The 16,207-nt window shown below is 34.0% G+C and overlaps 1 protein-coding gene across 2 annotated transcripts; it reads right to left on the bottom strand.

Annotated features, from left to right (window-relative positions):
- Window positions 1-5,541: 5,541 nt before the first annotated feature.
- On the bottom strand, window positions 5,542-15,061 carry LOC132754968 (protein AMN1 homolog). 2 transcript variants are annotated; one of them, XM_060745723.1, is made up of 7 exons: window positions 14,919-15,061; window positions 11,243-11,375; window positions 10,767-10,911; window positions 10,187-10,404; window positions 9,836-9,892; window positions 9,034-9,145; window positions 5,542-5,938 (listed from the first exon to the last, which is right to left on the bottom strand). In XM_060745723.1, exons 1-7 carry the CDS (start codon window positions 14,984-14,986, stop codon window positions 5,859-5,861), a joined length of 813 nt encoding a protein of 270 aa, XP_060601706.1. In that variant the 5' UTR covers window positions 14,987-15,061; the 3' UTR covers window positions 5,542-5,858. The 2 variants fall into 2 exon arrangements, with proteins under 2 accessions (XP_060601706.1, XP_060601707.1); XM_060745724.1 differs by lacking the exon at window positions 14,919-15,061 and adding an exon at window positions 13,505-13,627.
- Between the last annotated feature and the right edge of the window lie 1,146 nt (window positions 15,062-16,207).

Raw genomic sequence — 16,207 nt, forward strand, 5'->3', positions numbered from 1 at the left:
CATTGATTTTCCTGATATATACATGTATGTAGTAAAAACTTAAAAAATCTTCTTGGGAAAATCTAAAAGAGGTAGAGCTGAGATATTTGGCATGAAACATGCTCTAGTGTATGTCTACCAAAATAAAACACCTAACATCAAAATTGACCCCAACCCAAGGGGATCGAGGTTGACAGTTCAATCCCCAGCTAGGTCAAATGTTTGTTTTCCTTCTCTTTTTCTCTCATCTTTTTATAAGCTCACCTCTCATAGTGACAGGCTGAACTGTTTAGTAAAGTGGCTGCCAGAGCTAAAATTTGAAAACAACATCTCAGCCATTGGTTCAGTTTTAAAATAACTTTACACAAAAATTTTTCTTGGTGACAATGCTCAAAAATTGTTCAGATTAAGCTGTCCCTTGTTTTAAATTGTGCTTCTGGGGTAAAAAAGGGGTCCACTTTGACCTTTTAACCTATTTCTCAGGTGAGCGATCCAGGGCCCTCTTGTTTGTACAGTTTCACCTAACAATTTCAGTTAATGATCTTCCATATTTGGAAGGCATATACCTTTAATGGTCCTCTAACTTTGGATAAACTTTGGGTCACTAGGGTCAGATTTCACAGGTACGAATGATACATGTAGAAACATACAAGTTTGGGGAGCATCCATTGCATCATCTTTAGTAATTTTAATGTTTCTTTTGAAGTTACCTAGTTCAGCTCTATCTTCCATCTTGAAGCTTTCAGATATTGATGATCACAAGTTTTTTGTTGTACTCTCACCTGCTTTATAGTGTCACCTGTTGCGTAATATTTTATACTAAAAACTTCATTTCAAAATTAAGTGACATTGATTGATTTTGAAACATATTGTTTTTGTGCCCCACTATAGGGGGGGGGGGGGATTTAGATTTACCCTTGTCTGTCCGTCCTTTCCCTTTTTGTGTCGCACATAACTCATGAAACCTTACAGGAATGTTGATCAGCATGTGAAGTTGTGCACCTGGGTATTTTCATGTGGATATATTTAGTATTTTTAACCAGGTTTTCCGGTCGGGCGGGCGTTAACAATTTCTTCTGTGCGCAACTCCTCCTACATTTTTCAACGGATTTTGACCAAACTTTCACAGAAGCTTCGTCATCAAGTGACCTGGCACATATTGTTGGGGTTTTGTGATTGGATAATATTTGACCTAATTATGGCCCTTTGTTTTTTTTCCTTATATAGAATATATAGTGAATAATTTCTTCTGTGCCCAACTGTTCCTACATTTCTCAATGGATTTTGACCAAACTTTCACAGAGGCTTTGTCATCAAGTGCCCTGGCGCATATTGTCTGGGTTTTGTGATTGGATAATATTTGACCTAATTATGGCCCTTTGTTTTTTTTCCCAATATAGGATATATAGTGAACAATTTCTTGTGCGCTACTCCTACATTTCTCAACGGAATTTGGCCAAACTTTCACAGAGGCTTTGTCATCAAGTGCTTTAAGGCATATTGTCAGGGTTTTGTGATTGTATAATATTTGACCTAATTATGGCCCTTTGTTATTTTTCCTTATACAGATTATATAGTGAACAATTTTTACCATGCGCAACTTCTTTTACATTTCTCAACAGATTTTGCCCAAACTTTCACAGAAGCTTTGTTATCAAATGCCCTGGCACACATTATCGGGGTTTGTGATTGGATAATATTTTTGACCTAATTATGGCCCTTTGTTTTTTTTTTTCCTTATACAGATTATATAGTGAACAATTTTTACCATGCGCAACCTCCTACATTTCTCAACAGATTTTGACCAAACTTTCACAGAGGCTTTGTCAATCAAGTGCCCTGGCGCACATTATCGGGGTTTTGTGATTGGATAATATTTGACCTAATTATGGCCCTTTGTTTTTTTTTCCTTAATACAGAATAATTATATTTAGTGAAAAAAATTTTTCTGTGCTCAACTCCTACATTTTCTCAACGGATTTGTTCAAACTTTCACAGTAGCTTTGTCATCCAGTGCCCTGGCGCATAATTGTCGGGGTTTTGTGATTTGAAATAATTTTTTATTTAATTATGGGCCCTTTGTTTTTTTTTCCTTATACAGAACTTTATAATTATTAGTGAACACTTCCTCTATGGCAATTCCTCCTACATTATTCATGTTTTACATTGCACATAGTTACATTGTTTGTTGCTTGTATTTGTATTTCAAATACAACATATTTATCTACAATGGTGATAATTGAAAACCTGGTTTCATGGCATATATTTAGTATTTTTAGAGTTATTGCCCTTGATTTAGTTAAAATTTCCAACTTGTATCACACGTAATTAAAAAAATATTTGACCTAGAGTCATGAAACTTTACAGGAATGTGGATCAGCATGTGTTGTTGTGCACCTGGGTATTTTCTGGTGGATATATTTAGTATTTTTAGAGTTATTCCCCTTGAATTAGTAAACATTTCCAATTTTCAACTTGTGTCGCACATAACTAAAAAAGTATTTGACCTATAGTCATGAAACCTTAGAGGAATGTTGCTCAGCATGTGTAGTTGTACACCTGGGTATTTTTGTGTGGATATTTTTAGTATTTTTAGAGTTATTGCCCTTGACTTATTAAAAATTTACAATATTTAACTTGTGTTGCACATAACTCAAAAAGTTTATGACCTGTAGGCCTGAAAGTTTACAAGAATGTTGGTCAGCATGTGTAGTTATGCACCTTGGGGTTTTCTTGTGGCTTTATACAGTTTTTGTAGTATTTGCCCATTACTCAATAAAAGATTTTTACTATCTTTTAGTTTTCAATTTGGGCACATGTAGCCAAAAAAAAAAAATTTGACCCAGAGACATAAGATTGACAAATCGGTGGAGTGTGGGGGCACCCGTGTCCTATGGACACATTTCTAGTTTGTTTTGTCTGTTTGTCTATATCTCATATAAGAAAACTTGAACATTGTTGTTAAATTTCCAGTTTGTGAGTCACTTTGTCTTCAATCATTAAAGAAATTCCTTTTTGTTTGTTTTTTACGATCATTCAGTACATGTTTGATGAACAGATTTGGACATGGCAAATTGTGTCTTACAAACATGTTCATTATTCTTTTATATATAGATACATACATGTACTTTGATAGATAATTTCATGTTTTGAAAATATTTAAACTTACTCTTGAATTTTATTTGTCATTGACTCGATACAAAAACAAGCAATAGTTGATCATTTATGAAAATGTTTGTTACCTGGCAGCATTTGTAGATAAAATGTACCATAAATCAGAATTTAACATTAATGAGCCGCGTCACGACAAAACAAACGCAATGTGTTTGTGACCAGCATGGATCCAGACCAGCTGCATACGCGCAGTCTGGTCAGGATCCATGCTGTTCACTTAGAAACCCTATTACAAGTAGAGAAACTGATAGTGAACAGCATGGATCCTGATCAGACTTTGCGGATGTGCAGGCTGGTCTGGATCCATGCTGGTTGCAAACGCATTACATTGGTTTTGTCGTGACGCAGCTCATTTATTTTTGCTCTTCCATTAGATTATCTGAGCACAAAGTCTGTCGTATGGTCCTCTACAAAAATTGTTCATTTATTTGGATCAGGTGAAAAAGAGGCTGCCAAAGTTAAAAATAGAAAACATCTCATAAAATATTTAAATCTTCTGCTCAACTGCTGGATGGAATGAAACTTTACAGGAAAGATCATTAGTTGGTCCTTTACAATAATTGCTTAAATGTATCGGGTTTGCTCACCAAGATTGCAGCCAGAGCTGAAATTAGAAATAAGTATTATACGTCTTCTTCACTGCTTGGTAGATTTTGATGATGAAACTTTGCAGTAAAGATAGATCAGTTTGTCCTTTACAAAAATTGTTTATATTGATCGTGACTGCAAAACAAGGATGGCCATCAGAGCAAAAACTACAGGAATGATCATATGATGATCTTTAACAAATGAGCCACACGTCACAACAAAACCAACGTAGTGGGTTGGCGACCAGCATGGATCCAGACCAGCCTGCGCATCCGCGCAGTCTGATCAGGATCCATGCTGTTCCCTTACCATCTCTATTACAAGTAGAGAAACTGATAGCGAACAGCATGGATCCTGATCAGACTGCGCGGATGCGCAGGCTGGTCTGGATCCATGCTTGTCACAAACGCGCTATGTTGGTTTTGTTACGACGCGGCTCAAATTATGCTTATATCATTCTGGTCAGTGAAACAAAATGGCCACTGAGTATAGAAATAAGACTTACATATAAACAACATCTTTTCCTTAGTTGCTTTGCAGATTCTGATGAATCCTGATAAGAATGACCTAATAGTGAAATCTTGTTCATGTAAACCATATCCTCGTATTATGATTATTTTGGGCCATCTTGATCCTTTAATTATGTGAATGGAATTATTTGAAATATATAAATAATTTCACTTGTCATAAAGCAATGGTTCAGTTAACATTATCTCCAGGTTAGTTATGATTAGCAGAAATAATAAATTGTGAAATTTAGATGAACTGAATTATTTGTTTTATTATTTGTAATATGTTACAATATGCTGTGTTGACATTTGAAAATAAAGAATTTTGTAAATACATACTGTTGTAAAAGTATCTAAAATTTCTTCAATAAATATGTAATATATAACAGTAAGTAATATAGAACATATTAATAATGTTGAGCAGTCTGTTAATACACGAATAGTCTTTAAATGAAATACACACTTTTTCTGCCCTGTAAGCTCAATAGAGGGAGCATGAGATTTGTAATCTTGGGTTAGCTGTTCCATCCTCAAGTGAGATGAAATTCATGTGTCACAATTTATCTCGGACATTGAGTCCAATGGTCATTTGTCTCTCACTGATGTTTCAGAAATCATGTGTGATTTGTTGTTGGTCATTTTAGGAGAAATTGGTCACAATTTGCCAAAAGAAGAGTTGTCAAAACTTATGGCTAATCATCATACACATAGGCACAGATTATTGCCCTCAAAAACTTTTGCCAATTTGTCTACATGTACATTTTGTATCTTTAAACCAGGACAGTTATCTTTGACATTTTGAAATTTGCTGCTTATTTTGGAGATACACTGTATTTTCTGCATACCAAGAACACTAATATTGCTGTTATGATAGCTCTATGCAAACTATTTTTGAAGCATTGCAAAATAATTGTACTTGTAACAAATATTTGCATATTTTGTCCCCAAATATTTAAAAACAGTTTAAAGCTGCCCTCATTATCAAGTCCTGAAATAATTAAAATCAAACATTGACTTAAAAAGATAAAACTTTATAATTTTATAAATTTTATTTGAAAAACAACAACTTTGGTTTACTCAAATTGAATTAAATATAATCTAGTGTTACATATACTCACTATAAACTATTAGAAGAAGTAAACAATAAAGTATAAATCTGAAACATCTGTACAACACATAGAGGAATGTTAATATGTCAAAACATCAGCTTGTCTACCAGATTAATACTCTTTACAGGCCAAAATGAAATTTAAGTGTTTATATTTAATAACTTCGTTTTACTTTTTTACTAACATTTCAAAAAAAATTTGGTACAAACATAAACAAATTAACATGTGTGGATAACAAAACATTAATAGATTCATTGTAAAGTTTGTGACATTGACTCCACTGAAGCAATACAAATGTATGTCAAAGTAACAATTCTATAGGCACTCCATTATACCCTGCATTACTATTAAATGTACACATTGATTATAGTCAAATAATCTGAAGGTTAATCTCAGAAATTAACTCTATATTGTTCAGGCAAATAACACAGACATGTTTATATAATATAATATCACAGATATGGTTGGTTACAGGATAACGTAACCATGGTAACCAGTTTCAGTATATTGTCCAGGTAACTTGTTTCATTGGAGCAGATCGTGAAACTGTAAGATCTTCTAGAGCTTGTCTTGATTGTTCTAAAAGTAGAAATGATTTAATCTTAATCTATTTGAAATATTATTATTTCAAACTTAAATTTGTATGACAAATCTTGGTATTGATACCAAAAGATTGAGTATAAGTATGACAACAACAAGTACTCAATATTATTGTGAAAATCATATACACAGAATGGTCATCTCATTTTTATCATACATGTACTTCATACAATGAAACAGTAAAGTTAAGAAAAACAATTATTGTGGATATTTATGTACAAGGGGCATTACATAAACTAATAAAACAGCATAAAACTAATTCATTCATGTGTATAACTCTTCCAATGATTTTTGGTGTACTTATATATAAGTATTGTTACTCTTCCTGAAGGACACTTTGCTTGATGGGCACACATTTCTTGTGCTGGCTCAGTTGGACTGTGTTGTGCTATTGCCTTTTTTAGCATGCTAAAATATGGTCGATTTAATGTAAGGACAAAGGGTATAAAAATTCGGCCAAAACTAGGCTATTCTGCAACCAATATCCATGCAGATTTGAAGACAATGCATTACAATATGGTGCGGTTGCAAAATGGGACCGTCACTTTAACCCTTTACCACATATATACACGAAACAACGCACCCTTTTGGGCCTCAAATAGTAAAAAAATGTCCTATTTGGGCCCCAAACATAAGTTTTCCTTTGAGAAATGTTGCTAAAAAAAATTGAGCACTTTTTCGGCGCCGCCCCCCATCCAAAAGATACATCAGGGGGTTGCCAGAAGGGGGATGTGCCCCCTTCTGTTAGGGGGGTTTGAAGGGGGCGGAGTCCCCCTCATCGCCAAGAAAATTTTGGACTTGTGAGAGGCTAAAAATGACCCCAGGTCGATCATAATGTAACGTTTCACCAACGCTGAAAAGCCTTTGACTCTATCTCAATCCCTTGAGAAGTTGCAGCACTTTGAAATAAATTTTGATGGAAAAAATCGAGACAAAATAGTGATTTTTGGCAATTTTGAGATGTCCCCTCGTTGCCATGGTAACAGGAAATTTAAGACTGAGCATGTCGTTACAAAGGCAATGGTCCAGTCAACATTTGTGCCAAGTTTGATTAGTATTGAAGCATTTTTCATAGTTTCATAGCAGTTTGAACTTGTAACAGGAGGCTTTTCAGTGAAAACGGCCATTTTTCGCAATATGCTCATGGGGGAAAGGGTTAACTAAAAAAAATATAATGTTACAAAACAACAATTTTTCACCAAAATTAGGTGAAAGACCACATGTTAACATGGAAAAACTAGTTTTTAGGTGATTCCAAAGTTTTTCATCATTTTTTGTTAACCCTTTACCACATACGCAAAACAACGCACTTTCGACCCCCCCCCCCCTTTTTTTGGGCCTCAAATAGTAAAAAAGTGTCCTATTTGACCCCCAAACATAAGTTTTCGTTTGAGAAATGTTGCTAAAAAAATTGAGCACTTTTTCGGCGCCGCCCCCCATCCAAAAGATACATCAGGGGGTTGCCAGAAGGGGGATGTGCCCCCTTCTGTTAGGGGGGTTTAAAGGGGGGCGGAGTCCCCCTCATCGCCAAGAAAATTTTGGACTTGTGAGAGGCTAAAAATGACCCCAGGTCGATCATAATGTAACGTTTAACCAACGCTGAAAAGCCTTTGACTCTATCTCAATCCCTTGAGAAGTTGCAGCACTTTGAAATAAATTTTGATGGAAAAAATCGAGGCAAAATAGTGATTTTTGGCAATTTTGAGATGTCCCCTCGTTGCCATGGTAACAGGAAATTTAAGACTGAGCATGTCGTTACAAAGGCAATGGTCCAGTCAACATTTGTGCCAAGTTTGATTAGTATTGAAGCATTTTTCATAGTTTCATAGCAGTTTGAACTTGTAACAGGAGGCTTTTCAGTGAAAACGGCCATTTTTCACAATATGCTCATGGGGGAAAGGGTTAAACAAGGGTCAGTTGATGACAATGAAAGACCAACATGTCCAACCTCAGCCAAGTCCATAAAAGAAATGTTGATAATCAAAGAACTGGTTGATAGTGATGCAAGATATACAGTGGAAGAATTAGCTCGGGCATCAGTTGTCAGTTTATCAAATACTAACTAATCGATTAGAGCTGAAGAAGTGCAAGATGGGCCTCCCATATTTTAACACAGGAACAAAAGGAAAAGGGTGTTTAATTAGCTTTTGCAGTTATTTAAAAATTTAATCAATTTGACATGACAACGTTTAATGGAAATTGTTACTGGAGACCAAACTTGGATTTTATCATTTTGAGGAGGAAAGCAAAGAAAAAAAGGTTTGGGTGAGTTCAGACAGTAATCACACGAAGAGATAAGACTGTTAGTAAGACAATGTATGCTATTTTCTATGATGGGCATGGTCCAGTACTTTGTCAGTTACAGGAAAGTTTAACAAGGTCATTAAAATTCATCTAGACAGCCACCTACGCACAGGCACACAACAATGCATCCCCTCATAAATCAGCTATTGTAACCAACAATTTGCAGGAAATCAATCTTAATCATTCAGCATTCACCTTGTAGTCCTGATCTTGCCCCTTGTGACTTGGTTGTTTCCAAAGTTTAAAGAAATGCTGGGTCATTGAGCATCCTGACCTTGCCCCTTGTGACTTGGTTGTTTCCAAAGTTTAAAGAACTGCTGGGTCATTGAACATCCTGACCTTGCCCCTTGTGACTTGGTTGTTTCCAAAGTTTAAAGAAATGCTGGGTCATTGAGCATCCTGACCTTGCCCCTTGTGACTTGGTTGTTTCCAAAGTTTAAAGAAATGCTGGGTCATTGAGCATCCTGACCTTGCCCCTTGTGACTTGGTTTGTATCAAAAGTTAAAAGAAATGCTGGCAGCTCATCATTATGAATCCAGAACTAGTATTGGCTGTAGCGTTTATCAATGTATGCAACATATACCCGCTTCTGATTATCCCTGATGCTTTCCTCAAATGGATAGAATGTTCTGAACAGGTAATTTATTTCTACAAAGGGGGAGCTTTGAGGGACTGAAAAAAAAAAAATAATTTTAAACACTTACAATAAGCTCTGTCAGGCTGTTTTATAATTTATGAAATGCCCATCATAGTCAACAGTGTATATATACCTGTGATGTTGGGACAACCATGGAAAATGAGTATATTGATCTGAGGACAGAACTGCATGATAGCCTCAACTGCTTCATCTGTTACATTCTTACAACCATTTATATGCATTTCCTGTTATATATAAATAATTCTGATGATAATAACATTTATAAAAAATGTTTTAGACATCAATCAGTGTGCAAAAGTTCTAAATAGCCCATAAATCCACACAATGCAGCCATCATAATTGCTTTGTTTCCATGGTTTGATACAATAGATTATTAGAAATGATTTTTGTCATGTAAATACATGTAGATCAAATTACCTTACTTATAGTTCTTATAAAATATTTTGAATATGATGATAAAAAGTTTCGTAATTGAAGTAACTTCTTTATTTGTCACTGCATGCACTGTGTTTAATAAACTACAACAAGTGCAACATTGTCGCAATATACGCCCATCACAGAAGCTTTTGACAGAGATGTGGGCATTAACGCTAAGCATATAGGAGATATTCTCTTGGCAATATCCTGAAAATATCTGGATATATTATCATCTCTATTTATTTTTTATCTGAATTTTGACCCTGACTGCCCACCCGCGAGGGGGGGAATTTTAATACATATAATTTTCAAACAGGCATATAAAAATTATGTAAAGCTTCAGGTATAATAAACAAAACACTACAAATGATGTGTACCATCAGTCTTTTAAACACAATAAATTATGTCAAGCTTCAGGCATATTACAACTATATACATGTATTATGTAAAGCTTTTGGCATATAGAGCTATAATAAAATTAATCGTGTAACGCTTACAGTAAGAGCTGCAGCACATTGTCCCGACACGAGTTGCATTATTCCTGCGTCAGATACCTGTAACATCATTAGGTATATTTGTTATGCTACACATAATGGGTGTGTAATTATTTAGTTCTACCTTGTATAAAGCATGCAAAGCAAGATATAGATTTCGAAGTAGGGTTCATTTATATACTTTTATATTACTAAGCTCTAAGTAAATCTGAAATTTTTAGGAAATGTTTTTAGGTCTTATTATCTTGAATAAAACATGTAAGCATAACAACATGAAGTATGAAACAAGTATATTTAATATATTTTAATTAAATCAGAATTTTTACACGTTTGCAACTTTTAAGTTATACATACCAATGTGTTTGAGATATTTATGCTTTTGAGAAATTTACTGTTTTCCCCAAGCACTCTGAGAGAGGAGTCTGATATATTCTGACATCCACCGATGTTTAGTAATCGTAATTGAGGGCATGACCTTGACAATGTTTCCACGGCAACATCTGTAATGTTGATGCATCTCCGAAGATAAACAGTCTGAAGATGACGACAAGATCTGGCCAGATTACATATACCTGGAATAAATACAGTCAGTTTGTATGTTAACTTATACTAAAGATATAACTTATATCATTTAAGGTCTTAAATGTATTTCTATGAATCAATCAGTTAAGACATGCTTTCAACATTCATGTGCATAATAAGAAAAGACAAGATCCTGATCATCTGAGCCAATGCTAGCAAACTAATGTTTTAACTTTTAACTACACTTTAACAAGATAATCCTGTTCTCATTATGACAAATATTATAATTTAATTGACATTTAAACAATACACAAGCATTGTATTTCATTACACTGTACATCATAATTTTGGTAAACAATTCTTTAGGGAATACGTTTCCATTATGAACAAACAGCGATTTTATTCTGAATACCTTCTGAAGTGATATTAGTTCTAGACTGTTTGTTAGAGTTTAGATCAATCTTGCGGAGTTGTGGACATTTACATATAGCAGATAAACCAACATCTGATATCTCACAATCAGCTAGATCTAATACCTTCACTTTGTCATGTAATATCTGAAATATTAACAACAGTATATCATTCATCATTTAAAGGGAAATTTCAACAATGTATCATTACTGTAATTTACATAAACAATACAAATTTGTCTTCAAATGTGTCTTCAAGGTAAAGAAACAAGATCAATGTTAACTTTTAAAGCATCATCAGTGTCTTGAGAAGCATTCATATTACACAATACTTAAATTTTATCTTGTCTCAAAATCACAAATGTTAACTTCCAGAATGAATGAACAAGTTGTAAGAACACTTTACTTGTGCCTTATGGCAATTTATACTCTCAATACTATATGTATTTAATAAAAGGTTTAAGTATTGCATACTTACTTTTCCAATGTTAGAATCTGTAAGGAATCCTCGCTTTGACATCAGATATATACATTTGTCCTTCAAATTAGCTGGCAGACTGCCAACATTGTCAACATTCTTTTCAAAGTTGTTCACAACAGACTTTATACAACTGAAAATAAATCAAGACAGATTGAGACATTTAGCTTACAGAAACATTGTTTTGTATTAAGTCTTGTTGCCCTTAAATTCAATTAGTTTTTAATCACTATAGCTACTTTTCACAGCTGATGTTTAATCATATAATATTTAACTTAAGTATGACTAATGATACGCCGGCACTATTGAACACTATCATTTTTATATAAAATCAGCAGTAATGAAATTTATTAAAAATATAAATTTACAAGTCTCAGTATACTTAACTTCAAACAATCACTTGTTATTGTAACCAACAAAGAGGTGCTAGTCAGGCGACAGTGTTTTAACATCAGGACCTTGACCCCAGGGGCAGAAAAAGTAAACCCAACCTGGGTCTTCATATATTATAAGTTTCCTTTATACCAAGTTTGACTCCTAACTGTAGTTATTGATTTTTCTATTTGTTTTTAGTAAAGTGACCTTGACCCAAGGGGGTCCAAATGTAATCCCAACTGGGGTCTTCACATAAGCTTGCTATATACCAAGTTTTTATTACAATATCACATTCCTAATAAAGGTTATTGCCTGAAAACTATTTTCCTATTTTTAGTAATGGTGACCTTGACCCCAGGGGGTCCCAAAGCAATACCAGCCAGGTCTTCACAAAAGCTTGCTATATACCAAGTTTGGTTACAACATCTCATTTCTAACTCTAGTTATTTTCCGGAAACCAATTTTCTATTTTTAGTAACAGTGACCTTAACCCAGGGGGACCAAAAGCAATACTAACGGGGGTTTCCACACAAGGTTGCTATTATACCAAGTTTGATTACAATAACTTATTCCAAACTCTAGTTTTCATCTGGAAACCAGTGTTTTTTTTCCCCCATGACCCATACCCATGGAATTGGGAATTTCAGTAATGTTTTGTTAAAAATTGGGGAAAAATGCATGACTTAAATTTTGCAGTGATTAATGAATGCAAAGAATAACTGTATAGGATGGCATCTTCAAACAAAAGGCCCTTATTTTCAAATGTTTTTAGAATTTGTTATTCAATATTTTTATTTTGTAACTTTCAATTGGGAAATTTTTCCAGGGCATTGGGAATTTTAATAATATACAATTTTCAATTGCGAATATGACCAAATATCAGCTATAAAATAAGCCAAAAAAATCCCTGGGAAATAATGATAAAGACTGACCAACTGACAAGCTGACTCCTATATATCCCCTAAACTTCATATTGTGGGGGTATAATAAAACAATAGCTGTGAGAAGGGCAACCTACTTGACTATTCTCAGTGTGTGATAGTAAAAGTGTGTGAAGTTTAAAACATATTTCCCTCTTAAGGGCTAAACTTTAGAATATGTCCGCAGCTATTTCTAACATTATGATTTTATCATATCATTTTTTTGATATTTGTTTCTCTACAAAATCACTCAGATTACTTCTTAGTGTTAGTGTTACAGGTGAGTAGTGTTATTATGGGTTAGGATGAAAAGGTTATGGGTTAGGAAAGGGATTTTAAAACATTGATTTTGCTGCAGACAGATTCTAAAAGTGCTCCCCTCTGTAGTTTTAAAGATGTGTATATAATTTGCTAATTTTTAGAAGTCAGTTTTGTCTATACATTTTACTGTGTATATGATTGTATGCTTGGGGTTTTTCTGCTTAAATGTTTATATGTTTTATGTAGTCTGTGATGTTTATCTTATCTGTAATGTTCATCTTAATGGATAATTATTTATATCAGATTTTAATACGGGGAAGTCAAAGACCAGGCCCGCGAAGCGGGTCCGGGCTTTGGCTTGCCCGGCTATAGACTACATGTGTATATTCAAAAGAAAATCAAATAAAAAAACAATTAAAAAATATATATATAGAATTCTATACCTATCAATGAAATTTTCAGTGTCAGTTCTAGTCGGGCGCCGCCATTTACAATGTAACTTAATGATAATGGCGGGGTATTCCGATAACGGAACAAATCTCAACTTTTCGGATTAATAATAATCGTCGAGTCTTCCGAATGAAAACAGAAGTGATGTATTAAATACCGAATGACACCTTTAAAACAGATAGAGTGAAAATAAATTTTTTAACGACTTCCCCATTCATAGGCTTTGCCTAATTTCATATTAAACATTACTTCTTACCTTTGTATGATATTGATGACTGTTAGTGCAATGCTATTTGCCTTATCTACTGTAACCATGTTTTTCATATATCATATCTTTAACAAACGTATCATATTTCAGTAGTCGGTGACTCTGTGTAAAGAGCTCATCAGAGCTTATGTTTATTATTGTATGTATCCAACTTATAAATAAAATTTACTTGATTTGACTTGAACAACTTACATGCAAAAACTTAAGTTAATAGTGCACTAACAAAGTTCTATGCTCCTGTGTTTATGAATAAATTATGCAAATGAGCCGCCATGTTGGAGTTTCGGTAAGCGTGTTGGAAATTGCTACCTGTTTGTTTTGAAAGCTCGTCCTAACTAACAGTTTCCTTGAATGTAGGAAAACTTGGTTTTGTTTGATTGCATATTGAATGATAGGTATTACAAAATAAATATAATGAAAATCGATCAATAAATAATTGTATACGAGCGTTATAAAGTCAATTTAATTCACCAGAATAATAAGGTTCTGTTGCAGGGTATCGGTAAAAGACTGATTTTTTTTTCCGTTTTTGAAATTTATTTGATCACGGAGACAATTTTTCTCAAACAGGTTTATGAATATACTTTACGTTGCAACAGAGTTTACCATGTGTCCATTCCTTATTTAAATTGTCTGAGAAGTTAAATCTGTTTGTTTACATGTAAATGTGAACCGTCATTTTGACCGACTGGAATAAAAACTACCATGACGATGATAATACGGATATGTAATAAAAATTATGCCGTGTAGTGCAAAGTTTTGGACATTGAAATTAAAATTAACACATACTCAACATTTGACTCAAACTGTTCTTTGTCAGCAAAATTGAAACCGAAAGTAGTGGTTGTTCTAGAATTAAATCGAATGAAATGGGTGGGATTTAACCACCGTGCATGCCCTGTGCGAACGTATTGTTTACATCCGGTCGTAGCATAGGGTAATAGTGCAAACTTTGTTAGTGTAGTGTAAACTGTAACACCGATGCTGATGCCATTGATTGAATTTTTTAGCTAAATACAATAAAGGCAATACAGACAATACAGCTAGCCAATACCTTCCACAACTGAATTGCTTGTATTATACATGCATGAATCATATTTTATCTGTTTATATCAATGAGTCATTTTAAAAGAATTTGTATCAACTTTGTTTGAGTTTCATAGCTCCAAAATATTTATCACTATGAAAAATTCAACGAAACAGCACTAAAATGGTATATGCTTTCTTCGAGACGTCATGTCATACACAACTATAAACGGTGTCAAACACTTTCCTTAGCATCCTAATTTTGTTTACATTTGTATGGTCGCGAAAATACATGTCACACTCGCTAAACGCGACAGTCAGCAAAAAAATTTTCAGAACGAGAAGATTATAACGATAAAATGAATAAAGAATTTACCTGTCCATTAAAGTCGTCACCGATCCATAAATAATACCAGAAACATCGAGCTTAACCATTGCAGACATTTCGAGTGATTCCGATATGTTTGGTTAAGTAAAATTAAGTGCGAACAAAATAAAATAGAGCGCTGTGGGCTTGAAAACAAGAGGGCCAAGATGGCCCTAGATCGCTCACCTGACCCATCGAGCACATCAGAACAATTACCTAGATTTGTAAGCATTCTGACCAAGTTTCATGAAAGGTGACTAGAGTGTTAACAAGAACCTAAAAATCATCAAAACAAACTTTCAGACCAACAGTAGCCACAATCTAGAGTGTTAACAAGATTTTTTTATTTTTAGCTCCTGTGACCTAGTTTTTCATCCGAGATGACCCATGTTCGATCTTATCTGAGCAATTACCTAGACAAGCATCCTGACCAAGTTTGATAATAATTGAGTTAAAAATGTGACCACTAGAGTGTTAACATGTTAACGAACAAGTGTGGACGGACGACAGACGACGAACGACGAACATTCAACAATCCTAAAAGCTCACCCTGAGCTAGCTCAGGTGAGCTAAAAAGTGTTTAAAACATGACACCATCACACCAGCAACACGGATAACACAAAAAAGAGAGACACTTATTTCCATTGTGGCCCACTGTGTTGGTGGCAAGACATAGCGAGACTTTATCCAGTGCAAATAAATACTTTCAATTAAATATTATCATTTATTATCAAAGTTAGATTGCAATTATTTTAACACCGACTAGACTTACAGCATTGTATCACATTATTCAATTAAGATAGAATAAATTAACGAAGAAGCAAATGATAAAATTAATAAGCATTAGATAGTTAGCTTAAGACAAAATTCAAACATTCGAGATCATTGAGTCCAGCACTTTTAAGTGTTGAGAATTGAACACCACTCAAGCCGGTACTAGAGGGCGTGAAGGATGTTGCATTTTTATTATCCCTCATGCACAGACTCAATCAAAAAGAGTCTGCAGTTTTCACGTAATTTTGCTGTATTTAATGCTTCCGTGGGATCACGTTTTTTCCAGATATTCCATTAAATAATAATAAAATTATTCAATTATAAAATTCATTATATCACCTTCACAAACTTAAACCTATTGATAAAACATTTGGCAAAATACCAAGACGCAACCATGAAAAAGTAGGAATGAGAATTTAAAAATGAGATTACTTAAACTAAAAGAAATTCATCATTAAATATGAAAATGATTAATGAAATGAGTTAAAACCATTCCTATAAAGAAAAAAAACATATATAGATTT

This window comes from Ruditapes philippinarum, unplaced genomic scaffold, assembly GCF_026571515.1.
Source record: "Ruditapes philippinarum isolate M1 unplaced genomic scaffold, ASM2657151v2 ctg495_1_1_1_1, whole genome shotgun sequence".
Lineage (NCBI taxonomy): Eukaryota > Metazoa > Mollusca > Bivalvia > Venerida > Veneridae > Ruditapes > Ruditapes philippinarum.

Coding starts and splice junctions, on each gene's coding strand:
- LOC132754968 (XM_060745723.1), bottom strand. CDS start 14,986: ATGTCTGCAATGGTTAAGCTCGATGTTTCTGGTATTATTTATGGATCG. Junction 10,912..11,242: donor CAGATTCTAACATTGGAAAA/GTAAGTATGCAA, acceptor TTAATATTTCAG/ATATTACATGACAAAGTGAA. Junction 10,405..10,766: donor AACTAATATCACTTCAGAAG/GTATTCAGAATA, acceptor TATTTATTCCAG/GTATATGTAATCTGGCCAGA.